General features: G+C 44.4%; 1 protein-coding gene across 1 annotated transcript; it reads left to right on the top strand.

Moving 5' to 3' along the window:
* Positions 1-282: 282 nt before the first annotated feature.
* Positions 283-1,785, top strand: LOC123439963 (ervatamin-C-like). The gene is made up of 2 exons (XM_045116572.1): positions 283-905; positions 1,007-1,785. The coding sequence occupies exons 1-2, from the start codon at positions 449-451 to the stop codon at positions 1,600-1,602; spliced, it is 1,053 nt and encodes a 350-aa protein (XP_044972507.1). The 5' UTR covers positions 283-448; the 3' UTR covers positions 1,603-1,785.
* Positions 1,786-13,608: the final 11,823 nt, after the last annotated feature.

The following is a 13,608-nucleotide window of genomic DNA, read 5'->3' as shown; positions in this document are numbered from 1 at the left end:
TTGACTCGTTCAAAAATAAAAAATGGACAAGCAAGCAAGCGAAAGTGCAGGCCGTTCCCATTTCGAAAAGAAAGCAACTCCTCCGGCTCCTCCACTTTGACTTGGCCATGCATCCGCGCGCATGCGCGCACTCTGCCGCACCACCATCCGGGAAACAGAAAAAAAAACCTTCTCAGAAGAAGAAGATATTGTCGAGAGACAAGAGCAGCCGCCGGATGCCAACGTCGAGGGACTCGCAATCCATATATATGCGGACTCGCACGAACGCACTCCCTCGGCAATAATGATGCTGCATGCGCGCGACGACCGTGATCGATCGATCTTCCTCAACGATCCACCAACGGAATTTCGTATCCGCTCCACCTCCATCCTGCTCGAGCTCGACGTCCGCGCGCGTATAAATAGGAGCTCAATTCGCTGGCTAGCTAGCTACAGAGCGAACTAACTCATGGCCCCGATTCCCAGCTCGCGCGGCCTCTGTGGTGCGCTGCTCGTGCTCGTGCTCGTAGCCGCCGCTGTCGTTATCGACGCCAAGGTGCCCTCCCTGTCCCTGGCCGCCAGGCACGAGCGGTGGATGGCCAAGTTCGGGCGCGCCTACACGGACGCCGATGAGAAACTGCGCCGGCGGGAGGTGTTCGCGGCCAACGTGCGGCACGTTGACGCTGCCAACCGGGCGCGCAACCTCACGTACACGCTCGGGCTCAACCAGTTCTCCGACCTCACCGACGACGAGTTCCTGGAGACACACCTCGGGTACCGTCACCAGCTTCGTCCTGCGCCGCTGGCAGCGGTGAACATGTCCAGGGCTGCCGCTCTGAGGAGTGGCAAGTTCCAGTACATACCGGACAGCGTGGACTGGAGGGCACAGGGTGCCGTCACCGAAGTCAAGAACCAACGCTTGTGCGGTATAATACAGTATAATTCTTGCCACTGCAGTGCATATATGCATAGCATAGGCCAAAACTCGCAAACTGATTGTGACTAATAAATGTTTACACGTACGTAGGGAGTTGCTGGGCGTTCGCGGCGGTGGCGGCGACGGAGGGGCTCGTAAAGATCCGCACCGGCAACCTCATCTCCATGTCGGAGCAACAGGTCCTCGACTGCACGGGCGGCGCCAACACCTGCAGCGGCGGAGACATCGACGCCGCACTCCGCTATGTCGCCGCCAGCGGCGGCCTGCAGCCGGAGGCGGCCTACGCGTATAGCGGGCAGCAGGGCGCGTGCCGCAGCGGCGGCGTCAAGCCGAATTCGGACGCCTCCGTCGGCGCTCCACGGTGGGCGCGCCTATACGGCGACGAAGGCGCGTTGCAGGAGCTCGCGGTCAGCCAGCCGGTGGCCGTGGCCTTGGAAGTCTCGGACCCGGACTTCCGGCACTACAGGCGCGGCGTGTACGCCGGCAGCTCGTCCTGCGGGCAGAGGCTGAACCATGCTGTGACAGTGGTCGGCTACGGGGCGGACGGTGGCGGGCAGGAGTACTGGGTGTTGAAGAACCAGTGGGGAACGGGGTGGGGCGAGGGAGGCTACATGCGCGTCGCGCGCGGGAACGGCGCCAACTGCGGCATCGCAACCTACGCCTACTACCCGACCATGGACAGCTAGCTAATTGAACACTGCAACTGCATAGATATGGATTCTAACAACGAAATTTGAGTGCATTCATGGTCGCATGGATCCAGCGTACTAAGAACGATCCATTTGCCTACGTAGCAAATCTTGATATGAAAAGTATTTTCTTCTTCTTCTCTTTAGAGCAAAAAGAGAGAAAATAAAAATGATTATTCTCATTTGGGCTTACAGCTTCTTTCCTTCCATGCCCGCTCGTCTTCCTTTGTAAGATTGGAAGCATTCTTACCTGAGATGAATAGGCCCACCATGGGGTACAAGGTTGTCGCGTTGTGCTTTTTTATCTCAGGGAACAACCCCTCCATCGGGTACAAGGTTGTGTTCATCGTTTGAATGCAAACATATTGACGCTTGATAATAGATTGAAAGTTTTGCCCGCAAAAAATAGGATAAATCACGGGAGAGAGTTAGAGATTAAGGGTTAGGGATTGCAAAAGTTGTTACAACCATGGGGACCTAAACCAACTTGAGCCTAATCATCTAACACCCTCCTTTAATCTCGTTGCCCTAAGTTCAAATTGTTGTTGAATTCTTCAAATGGTTTGATCAGAAGAGTTTTAGTGAAGCCATCTGCTATTTGATCCTTGAAGGAAAAGATTTGTATCTTCAGTTTTTTTTCCGCAACTCTTTGTCGTACCATTGGAAACCAAAATCTCAATATATTTAATTCTAGCATGAAAGATGGATTAGCAGACAAATAAGTTGCTCCCAAATTGTCGCACCATAGACATGAAGATACGATGTTGCTTAATTCCCAATTCTCCAAGCAATGATTTGAACGAAATAATTCCAGAAGTGACATTAGCTACACATTTATACTCACCTCATGTACTTGATCTTGACAACGTGGCTTGTTTCCTCACACTCCCGGAAATAAGGCAGAGCCAAATAATATTGCAAAACCTCTACAAGGCTTTCTGTCACCAGTGCAACCTAATCTGCATTAGAGAAGCCCTCACAAGTGTGGAATTTGAGCATCTGATTTGAAGCCCTAAATTTACAGTGTGTTTCACATAACCTACAATTCTTGATAGCTGTCCAATGTACAGTGGTAAGTTCATGCAGATATTGACAAATCTTGTTAACAACAAATGATATGTTAGGCCGTGTAAGAGTCAAGTATTCTAAGGTTCTCACAACACTTATATATTTTGTACTTCTTTTTTCCTTAAGTGGTCACTCTTCATATGCATTTTTTCTACGGAAGATATGAGGGTAGGTGAAGGCTTGCAATCCTTCATCCCCATGTGAGCTAGAAGTTTAGTGGGTATTTCTCTTGATTCAATAATATGCCGTCTTTAATCTGCTTAACTTCAATGCCTAGGAAGTAGTGTAAATCTCCAAGATGTCGCAAGGCAAATTTTGAATTCAAATCATGCAAAAGAGCATCAGTACGACTTTGTGAAGAACTCACAACTATAAGTATGAAGAAACAATGTTTTCCTTGTTATAAATAAAAAGTGAGGTGCCAGCATTAGATGCAGATAAACGAAGTTGTTTTAAGTGGGCGCTGAAGAGAGAGCACCATGCTATGAGTTTTTGTTTCAAGCCATAAATGCTTTATCAAGCTTGTATATCTGATGTAGTGTTCTCTTATCCTCATATTTTTTTGTGGTTGCCTCATGCAAACCCCCTCTTCCAGAACACCATGCACATCTAGCTATCTCATTCTCCATCCCATGGATACATCAATAGCAAGCAAAAGTGTTATACACTACTATAGATGAGATTACTAGTGACCCATCATCACTGAATTACACTAACCAACGCCATTGTTGAGCATTGACTACCCAATCCAGGTGCATCAGTGATAAGCCTCTCATGGTTGATCGAGTCGGTTAACACCGACCGATGTGTAATGGCCTACCAGTAATGAGGTCTATTTCCACCTTGGGCGGCCAAAATCTCATCACGGACGGGCTGTCATATTTGACCTACCAGTGACATTCCTTCATCACTAACCTCCCTTGTTAGCGGACGGTCATTAGTGTCTATTCAAATTTAATCAACCTCTTCTTCTTGCGGACACAACAAGAATGTGAAATAGAGCATGAACGTAATTCTTGCCAGCGCGTTCGTTCCGCTACCAATGTCAAACAGAGCATGAACGTAATCCTTGATTATCAGCGCGTTCGTTCCGCTACCAATGTGTGGGTTCCCAATGAGCATGTGTTGTACTACTACTCCCTCCATCTCGGTTTATAAGTCATCTTAGGTTGTGCATCGCGATCAAGTCAGAGAGAAAAACGAAATTAATTAATGTTAATTTGCTACTTAATATCATTTCATGCAATGAGTTGACCATTGCATGTCGTGCTAGTTAGTCTCAAGTCATTAAAAATATACACGTCTCACGTCTTTTATTGGTTGATTCCTTTATTCATGTCAAAAAATAAGAAACGAGGTGGAAGTTAATGCATCGCGCCTAAGTGTTTTGGGATTATTTGTTTTCCATAAGATGACTTAAAAACCGAGACAGAGGGAGTAACGATGATTCCCCTCGCAGCGGTCGTTCGGCTATCGGCGCACATTTCCCATTTGACCGATCGACATTCTTCGACTATGTATTCATATTGATGGCACTTAGCTTTCACCCTTCCTCGCCGGCATTTCCTCACTTCCTTGCCTCCCTTCACATCATAGTTCCCTCACTAGCTCCCCTCTTGCCTCACTAGATAATGCAATGAAAGTTCTTGTTGAAGTCGTGCCAACAGCCACGCCAGCTCCCGCCGACATGCTGGAGCTCGGCGACGTGCGTGTTGTAAATCCTGACCCTATGACCGGCCACATCATCGTAGCCAACTCCCACTCTCGGGCACGTTGTCCTCGTTGAGCCTGGGTAGACATGGATGTAGAGACTTAGGTTTCGGTCATGCAACTTTCAATATTGATTGGGTGCACTAGGCACGTATATATAGTATAAGATGGGCCTCAAACTCAACTATACAAGGAACTAGGAGGTGGGCCTACGACACAATATACATGCACAAATATATATTGGAACCTCCCCCCTCCAGTCGAAGCATCGCTAGAGACACAGAGGGTGGAACGAAACTCCTGAAGGTGGAAGTAGACAAACCCTTAGTCATCACATCGGCGAACTGTTGTCCGGTCGAAACATGAAGAACCCGAATGTGACCAAGGGCGACCTGTTCACGCACAAAGTGGATATCAAGCTTGATGTGCTTCGTCCGGAGATGATGAACGGGGCTGGCGGAAAGATACACAGCGCAGACGTTGTCACAGTAGACGATCGTGGCCTTATTGACACCGTGATGCAACTCGTGAAGTAGCTATCAAATCCACGAGCACTCAGCAACTGCGTTAGACACCACTCGGTACTCAGCCTCCGCACTAGAGCATGATAATGTGGGTTGTCGTTTCGACGACCACGAGACGAGGGAGGGACCGTGGTAGACACAGTAGCCGAACATGGAGTGGCGTGTCTCGGGACAGCCAGCCCAATCAACATCAGAGAAAGCCACGAGGTCCATAGAGGGAGACGCGTTATACGTCCCAAACGTATCTATAATTTCTGCTTGTTCCATGATCTTTTGGGTGACAATGTTATATGTTTTGCTACACTTTTATATCATTTTACACATATTTGGACTAACCTACTAACTCAGTGCACCCAGTGCCAACTTTTGTCTGTCGATGTCTATTTTGCACGGGCTTTTACCCAATTTTCTGAATCCCGAAAAATTCCAGGAAAAATGTATAAAAAATTAGCTAAACGGAAGCTTCTAGATCACTGAAGATGGGCCAGAGGGGGGCCAGGGGCCGTCCAGGTGACCTCCTTGCGCGGCCTACCCCCTGGCCGCGCCAGGAGAACCCCTGGGTGGGCCCCACCTTCTCTGATGCCCTCCTTCGACCTATATTTAGTCCTCCAAGAGAAAACCCTTACACAACTTTCAGAATCGCGAATTTCTCCATCGTTCCGCCGCCGCAGCGCTTCCGAGATCGGGAGCGTCAGGAGACCCCTTCCCGGCACCCTACCGGAGGGAGGATTAACCTCCGGGAGCTTCTCCATCGCCATGGACGCTTCCCGGACCTGCCGCAGGTAGTCGTCCTTGGACCATGGGTCCATGACCAGTACCTATGTGATGTCTTCTCTCCAATCTTGTGCTTCAATGGTTAGTCCTTGTGAGCTTCCCTACATGATCAAAGCATCTATGTAATTCTCTTGCTATTGCTATGCTCGATTTGTTGGGATCCGATGGATTATGACATTATGTTCAGATTGTTATGAGTTATATATTTGATTATCCATTTATATTATGTTCCTTAGTGATTCATGCATGTTCTCCGTTGCTATTTATTGCTTTGGCCGAGTAGTAGATTGTAACTCCAAGAGGGAGCGTTATGCATGATTGTGGGTTCATGCCCCTCGATGTCTAGCTTGAGTGACAGAAACTTCAGACAAGGGGATGTGATGTTGTCACCAGGGAGAAAACAACGATGCTTGTGACCACGGTTGCAAGGATTGTTTACCTTATGCACAGTTCATTAATGCAGTTGTCCATTGCTTTGACTTTACACTTTTGGTGGGGCTCGCAACTTAATACCGGCGAGATGTTCTGGATACATATCCCAAGGTGGATGATTAGTAAGTAGATGATGATGAATAAACGGTTTACTTGTCTTGGCGCACTACCCATTACTATTGAACCTCTAACTATCAAGTAGCATAATTAGCATTGCGGTGCGTTCATAATTCTGTCAGTTGCCCAACTGTGATTTGTTTACCCAAGCATAGTTGTTTATCGTCTTTTTGGAGAGAGACATCACTAGTGAACATCATGTGACTCTGGTCCATATCACCATCATTGTTTACACCTCCATCATTTACCATTTTCATTTACTTTTCCGTTGCAATCATTATTACTTTCCCGCTTGTGTTTTGATCCTTTGCAAACTATAAGGCCGGAGAGATTGACAACCTCTCTGTACTCCTTGGGAGCAAAGTTATTTATTGTTTGTGCAAGTCCACGTCTTCTGCTAGTGCCAGGGTGGAAGACACCTACTTGTTGATCCTAGGAGTCCTCCTGGTTCGATAAACCTTACAGTCTTCGTGTGAGGGAAAACTTGCTGCTCACTATATCTCAACATTCCACTTGGGGTAACCAATGTGGAGCGAGAAGTATATACATAATCTCGTCATCAAGCAAAGTTTTCTGGCGCCGTTGCCGGGGACTCCAGTCTTCAAGATATGGGAGTTGCACACTATCTTTTACCTTTGCCTTTTAGTCTTGTTAGTTTGCTTTTTAGTTTTTTCTTTGGAGTCTTATACCAAAAACCACAAAAAAAATTAGTTGCTTTGTTCTTGCTTGTTGCTGCTGCTATGGGTTCTACTGAGAACACTAAGTTGTGTGACTTAACTAGTTAGGCTTATGGAAAATTGCACTCTTAGTTCGCTGCTTAGGGAAGGCCGCTTTACCACACCCGTGGTAGAGAAGTCTCATCCACCTACTGAATGTATCCCATTCAAAATACCACTTGGGATAATTGAAATAATTAGGAATGATTATTATGTAGGAGATGGAACAGTCAATCCTAGTATTCATTTGTTGAAACTTACAGAACTTTGTGAGTTGTTTAAGATTTCAGGTTTGACAAGAGATGGAGTCATGAGGAAATTATTTTCCTTGTCACTCAAAGGAAAATCATTGGAATGGTATAGGCTACTAGATGATTCTCACATACGTGATTGGGAAGAGATTCAGTCTCACTTTTACTCCAAGTTTTATCCTCTTCATGAAGTCCATGTGGATCATGGTAACAATGCTTTATGTGATATTTATATTGTTGAGTTTATTCATGATCCCACTGAGAATTATTATGAGAAGGGAACATATGCTTATAGATATTTCAATAATATCAAGTTCCCTCTCTTTATGTCGAAGGTTTTGAAGTTGCACTTGTTTTGCCTTCCTATGCTTATTGCTTTTTGCTTCAATGAATTATTCTATTACAATATTCCTATGCATAGGAAGAATGTTAGACTTAAATGTGTTTGGTATTTGCTTCTTGATGCTCTCTTTTGTTCTACAACTCTTATTCCTACGAGAGCATCATTAAAATATTAGGCCTATCTTTATGGCTATAAAGAAAGAGCTCTAGGGAGACAACCCTTGTTATCTTTACTTTGAGTTTTTAATTTCAGTTTTAGTGGTCTTGATGCTTTTTACTATTGTAGCAACATCATTGTATCTTTATTTTCAAGCTTTGTGCCAAGTTTTAGCCTCTGATTGCAAGAAAGTTCAAAACTTGTGACATGTTGTCCAGAAACAGATTATGTCTGCTTGACGAAAAAATTCGCTACAAATGACCACATCATCTTTTTGATCTGAATTGTTTTGAAAGCATGCTCTATATAAATGCCTTTCTGGCATATGTTCTGAGTTTTTCGATTTGAGTTGCAGAAGTGCCCCGAATAAATTAATTACTACCTGTTGTTCTGTTTTTCACAGATTCTTCCATGTTTTGCGTTTTCATTGTTTTGCAAATCCTATAGCTTACTTTTTATTTGAAAAAAATGTTTGGCAATCATGAGAAGCAGTAGCTTTTCATGAACATCTTTACTTCCAGAAGGTAATGAATTATTTTATTAAGGGTACTAACCACTCTAATCAGCTTATGACGAGTTTCGTATGAAGGGAGTTTTCAAGTATGCGATGGGAGATGATGAAAGAAGATACAGGAGTGGCAAGTGCTCAAGCTTGGGGATGCCCCCATGCACCCCAAGAAATATTCAAGGAGACTCAAGCGTCTAAGCTTGGGGATGCCCCCGTGCATCCCTTTCTCTATCAACAATCATCAGTTCGTCCATCTCCATGCTATATTTTTATCACTTCATATGTTATGTGCTATGCTTGGAGCGTCCCGCTCTTTAATTTTTAGTTCGTTTTAGTTTTGCTTGTTGTTCATAATAATTCGGAACCTAGCCTACCTTGTTTGGGAGAGAAACACACTCCATTCCACTCTAGAACACAACATAGGTTTTCATGCTTATCTTTTTTGTGTGTTCTTCATCTTTCCATAGCTACTGTCATGCTTAGCTCTTAGTTTTCATGCTTATCTTTTTAAGAGATTTTATTTAGGTTACTTTTGGAACTCTCTTGAGTTATCATGCTTATCTTGTTTAGAGAGTTTGCTTGTTGCACTGAGTTGTGTGTCTTGCATGAGTAGGTAATTAAGATTGCTATTTAAGTATAGTAGTAACTTGCAATAGTTTTGAGGTATTGATTAGAGTAATGTTTGGACTATTGGTGCCAAGAGCTTGAGCTTATTAGTGATAGGTGTCGTATTTTGGGAAATCCGTGTGCTTTTCAAAAACTAAACATTATTTGAGAACTCTAGCTACTAAATTGATCGCTAACCTCTGGAGGGGTTGGAATATATATAGTACCCTCACGTTACCATGAGTCGAGGATGCGCAAGGATAACCAAACCACCAAACACTCCTCCTTGGGGTACTTGTCTCTTTGTGAACCTCCTAACTAGATAGAGAGTTACCGATAATAAGTGTATGAGTTCTTCGGACTAATGTGAGTATTCGATTGTTGGCACTTCCACCATCCATATTTTGCTAGCCTCTTCGGTACCGTGCATTTCCCTTTCTCACATTGAGAGTTGGTGCAAACTCTGTCGGTGCATCCAAACCTATGACATGATACGCTCTGTCAAACATAAGCCTCATTATATCTTTCCTCAAAACAGCCACCATACCTACCTATTAAGGCATTTCCATAGGCTTTCCGAGATACATTGCCATGAAACATCCACCATCTAGTGACTTGATCTTCATGTCATACATGCTTTTGCTTGATCGTAGAGTCGCATGCTAGTTGGGCCTTGCCCCAATTATTGCTACATGATGCGCTAGTATCATTGCATATCCTGCTACACTCGCAGAGGCATACATTTGCATACATCATGATAGTTTTCACTTTTATTTATGTTGAGTACTTCTTATAAAGTGTGATGAACTTATTTTTATCCATGTAAAACATAGATTGTTGCCCTTAAGTGAGGAAAAGATCCCAAAGAGGACAAAACAAAAGATCCCAAAGAGGACAAATGAGAGATAAAAAGAAAGAGCCAAAGAGCCACAAAAAAGATAAAAAAGAGAAATAAAAAGAGAGAAGGGGCAACACTACTATTCATTTTGAAAGATCCACACTCGTAATCCATTGCTATATTTGTACTACATAGAGATTATCATTCATGCATAACTATGTGGGGACCCTTACACTATAGAACTTGGTTTGCATATTCCAATGACGAGCCTCCTCAAATGAGCTCTAGGTCTTCATGAGCAAACAAGTTGGATGCACCCCCCACTAGTTCCTTTGGAGAGCTTAACTTAGCTCATATGTGCATCCGTTACATGGCAATCCCTACTCCTCACATCATATCTATCATTTGGCTTTCTCTCACCTACGGTTGTCCTCATTGATGTGATCCTTTCACACCTTTTTGTCTTCCTTCCCCATCATTATTCTATTTGCCATCCTAAGTGCCAACACATCTTGCTTACGCTCAGCCATTGCATGAGTGCTCAAAGTCGAAAGGGAGAGGATCATTTTGACTTGTGCCTGACTAGTGGTGTGGGGATGAGTCAAAATAAGATTTCGAAGGAGACCAAGTATGAAATTTTAGTAGATTGAGTTCTCAATTAAAAAAATATTTTATGATCTTAACCCATCTCCCACTTCTTGCATGCAAGCACCATTTGGAGACATTCGAGTCATGGACAGCGAGAGCTCTTGCACCTTTATGTTCTTACTTTGCTAATCTCAATACTAGATATAAAATCTTGCTTGTTATTGTCTTGACTTGAATTGCATATCTTACTTGCTTTACTTTGAAGTTCTCATATGTGTGTTAGCATGTCACCACAGAAATTATTGTGTTATCATTTATCTACTCGAGGACGAGCAAAAATTACGCTTGGGGATGTTGATACATCCCAAACGTATCTATAATTCCTGCTTGTTCCATGATCTTTTTGGTGACAATGTTATATGTTTTGCTACACTTTTATATGATTTTACACATATTTGGACTAACCTACTAACTCAGTGCACCCAGTGTCAGTTTCTATCTGCTGATGTCTATTTTGCAGGGGCTTTTACCCAATTTTCCGAACCCCGAAAAATTCCAGGAAAAATATATAAAAAATCAGTGAAACCGAAGCTTCCAGATCACCGAAGATGGGCCAGGGGGGCCAGGGACCGTCCAGGCGACCTGCTGGCGCGGCCTACCTCCTCGTCGTGCCACGAGGCCACCTGGGTGGGCCCCACCTCCTCTGATGCCCTCCTTTGGCCTATATTTAGACCTCTGAGAGAAAACCCTTACACAACTTCCAGAATCGCGAATTTCTCCATCGTTCTGATGCCGCAGCGCTTTTGAGATCAGGAGCGTCAGGAGACCCCTTCCCAGCACCCTGTCGGAGGTAGGATTGACCTCCGGGAGCTTCTCCATTGCCATGGACGCTTCCCAGACCTTCCGTGAGTAGTCCTCCTTGGACCATGGGTCCATGACCAGTAGCTATGTGATGTATTCTCTCCAATCTTGTGCTTCAATGGTTAGTCCTTGTGAGCTTCCCTACATGATCAAGGCATCTATGTAATTCTCTTGCTATTGCTATGCTCGGTTTGTTGGGATCCGATGGATTATGAGATTATGTTCAGATTGTTATGATTTATATATTTGATTATCCTTTTATATTATGTTCTTAGTGATTCATGCATGTTCTCCGTTGCTATTTATTGCTTTGGCCGAGTAGTAGATTGTAACTCCAAGAGGGAGCGTTATGTATGATTGTGGGTTCATGCCCCTCGATGTCTAGCTTGAGTGACAGAAACATGAGACTAGGGGATGTGTTGTTGCAACCAGAGAGAAAACAACGGTTCTTGTGACCACGGTTGCAAGGATTGTGTACCTTACGCATAGTTCGTTAATGGAGTTGTACGTTGCTTTGAGTTTACACTTTGGGTGGGGCTCGCAACTTAATACCGGCGAGATGTTCTCGATAGATATATCAAGGTGGATGATTAGTAAGTAGATGCTGATGAATAAACGGTCTACTTGTCTTGGCATACTGCCCATTACTATTGAAGCTCTAACTATCAAGTAGCTGATGAATAAACGGTCTACTTGTCTTGGCGTACTGCCCATTACTATTGAAGCTCTAACTATCAAGTATCATAATTAGCATTGCGGTGTGTTCATAATTCTGTCAATTGCCCAACTGTGATTTGTTTACCCAAGCATATTTGTTTATCATCTTTTGGGAGAGAGACATCACTAGTGAACATCATGTGACTCCGGTCCATATCACTGCTAACGGCAGTCCCCGACAACGACACTAGAAGAATGTTGTTGACGTGTCCCTGGCTTGATGCCTTCACGACAACAGAGCTAGAACTGCTCCCAGTTGCTCAAAATTAGCAATTGTCTTGCAATGGCCCACCAGCGCGTGGGTTCGCTGCAGTTTTTGAGGGTAGAGTATTCAACCCAAATTTGTTGGTTCACTAGGCAGGAAGTGAGAGGATACTCTCGAGTATTAGCAGCTGAATGTGTCAGATTCAACCACAGCTGAAAGATTAGTATCTGCAAGCAAGGTATCAGCAGCAAAGTAGGATGATAACAACGGTGTCAGAAACGATCTGTTGACGGCAAACTATTCCTAACTGTCGTATCAATGGCGCCAGAAGTTGCCCGTAGACGGAAATAGTCTTTTCCCGTCAACGTCAAGCGAACAAGTATTGTAGCAGGTAGCAGCAGTGTAACGAGTAACAACAGTGGCAAGGAACAGTAGTAGTGACAGCAGTAACAAGTAGCAACAGTAGCAAGCAATAGTAGTAACAGCAACAGAGCAAAACAAGTAACAGCAGCAGTGGGACAAACTCGTAGGCAATGGGTCGGTGATTTATTTGGATGATATTCATCATGCAACAGTTATAACACGGAGAGATATGTGGCTAGCTCCCGTTCGTCAATGTGATGTAGGCATGCATTCCGTGTGTAGTCATACATGCTTAGGGAAAAGAACTTGCATGACATCTATTGTCCATCTCTCCCGTGGCAGCGGGGTCCAAAAGGATACTACGGGATATTAAGGTTCTCCTTTTAATAAAGAAACGAACCAACGCATTAGCACTTGGTGAACACATGAACTCCTCAAACTATGGTCATCACTGGGAGTGGTTCCGGTTATTGTCACTCCGGGGTTGCCGGGTCATAACACATAGTAGGTAACTACAACTTGCAAGATTGGATCTAAAACACACATATATTGGTGACAACATAATAATTTCAGATCTGAAATCATGGCACTCGGGCCCTAGTGACAAGCATTAAGCATGGCAAAGTAGTAGCAACATCAATCTCAGAACATAGTGGATACTAGGGATCAATCCTCGTCAAAACTAACTCGATTACATGATAGATCTCATCCTACTCATCACCGCCCAGCGAGCCTACGAATATATTACTCACGAACGATGAAGAGCTTCATGGAATTGGAGAGGAAAGAAGGTTGATGTTGATGATGGCGATGATTTCCCCTCTCCGGAGCCCGAAACGGACTTCAGATTTGTCCTCGAGATGAAGAACAGGATGTGGCGGCGCCTCCGTATCGCAAATGTGACAAAATCTTCTCTTCTGATTTTTTAGGGGACAAAAGTGAATTTATAGAGCTGAGTTTGGGGGCGGCAGAGCCACGTGGGCCCCACAAGCTTGGTTGCCGCGGCCAGGGGGGAGGCCGCGGCAACAGGGCTTGTGGCCCACTGGCCCATCCCCTCCGGTGGATTTTTGTGCATGTATTTTTCATATTTTCCGGAAAAATTCTCCGTAAATTTTCAGGACGTTCTGAGAACTTTCATTTCTGCACAAAAACAACACCATGGCAATTCTGCTGAAAACAGCGTTAGTCCGGGTTAGTTCCATTCAAATCATGCAAATTAGAGTCCA

Source organism: Hordeum vulgare, chromosome 3H (assembly GCF_904849725.1).
Source record: "Hordeum vulgare subsp. vulgare chromosome 3H, MorexV3_pseudomolecules_assembly, whole genome shotgun sequence".
NCBI classification, from domain to species: domain Eukaryota; kingdom Viridiplantae; phylum Streptophyta; class Magnoliopsida; order Poales; family Poaceae; genus Hordeum; species Hordeum vulgare.
The sequence above is the reverse complement of the archived record's forward strand: the minus strand, read 5'-3'. Positions and strand labels throughout refer to the sequence as shown.

Coding starts and splice junctions, on each gene's coding strand:
- LOC123439963 (XM_045116572.1), top strand. CDS start 449: ATGGCCCCGATTCCCAGCTCGCGCGGCCTCTGTGGTGCGCTGCTCGTG. Junction 906..1,006: donor CAAGAACCAACGCTTGTGCG/GTATAATACAGT, acceptor ACACGTACGTAG/GGAGTTGCTGGGCGTTCGCG.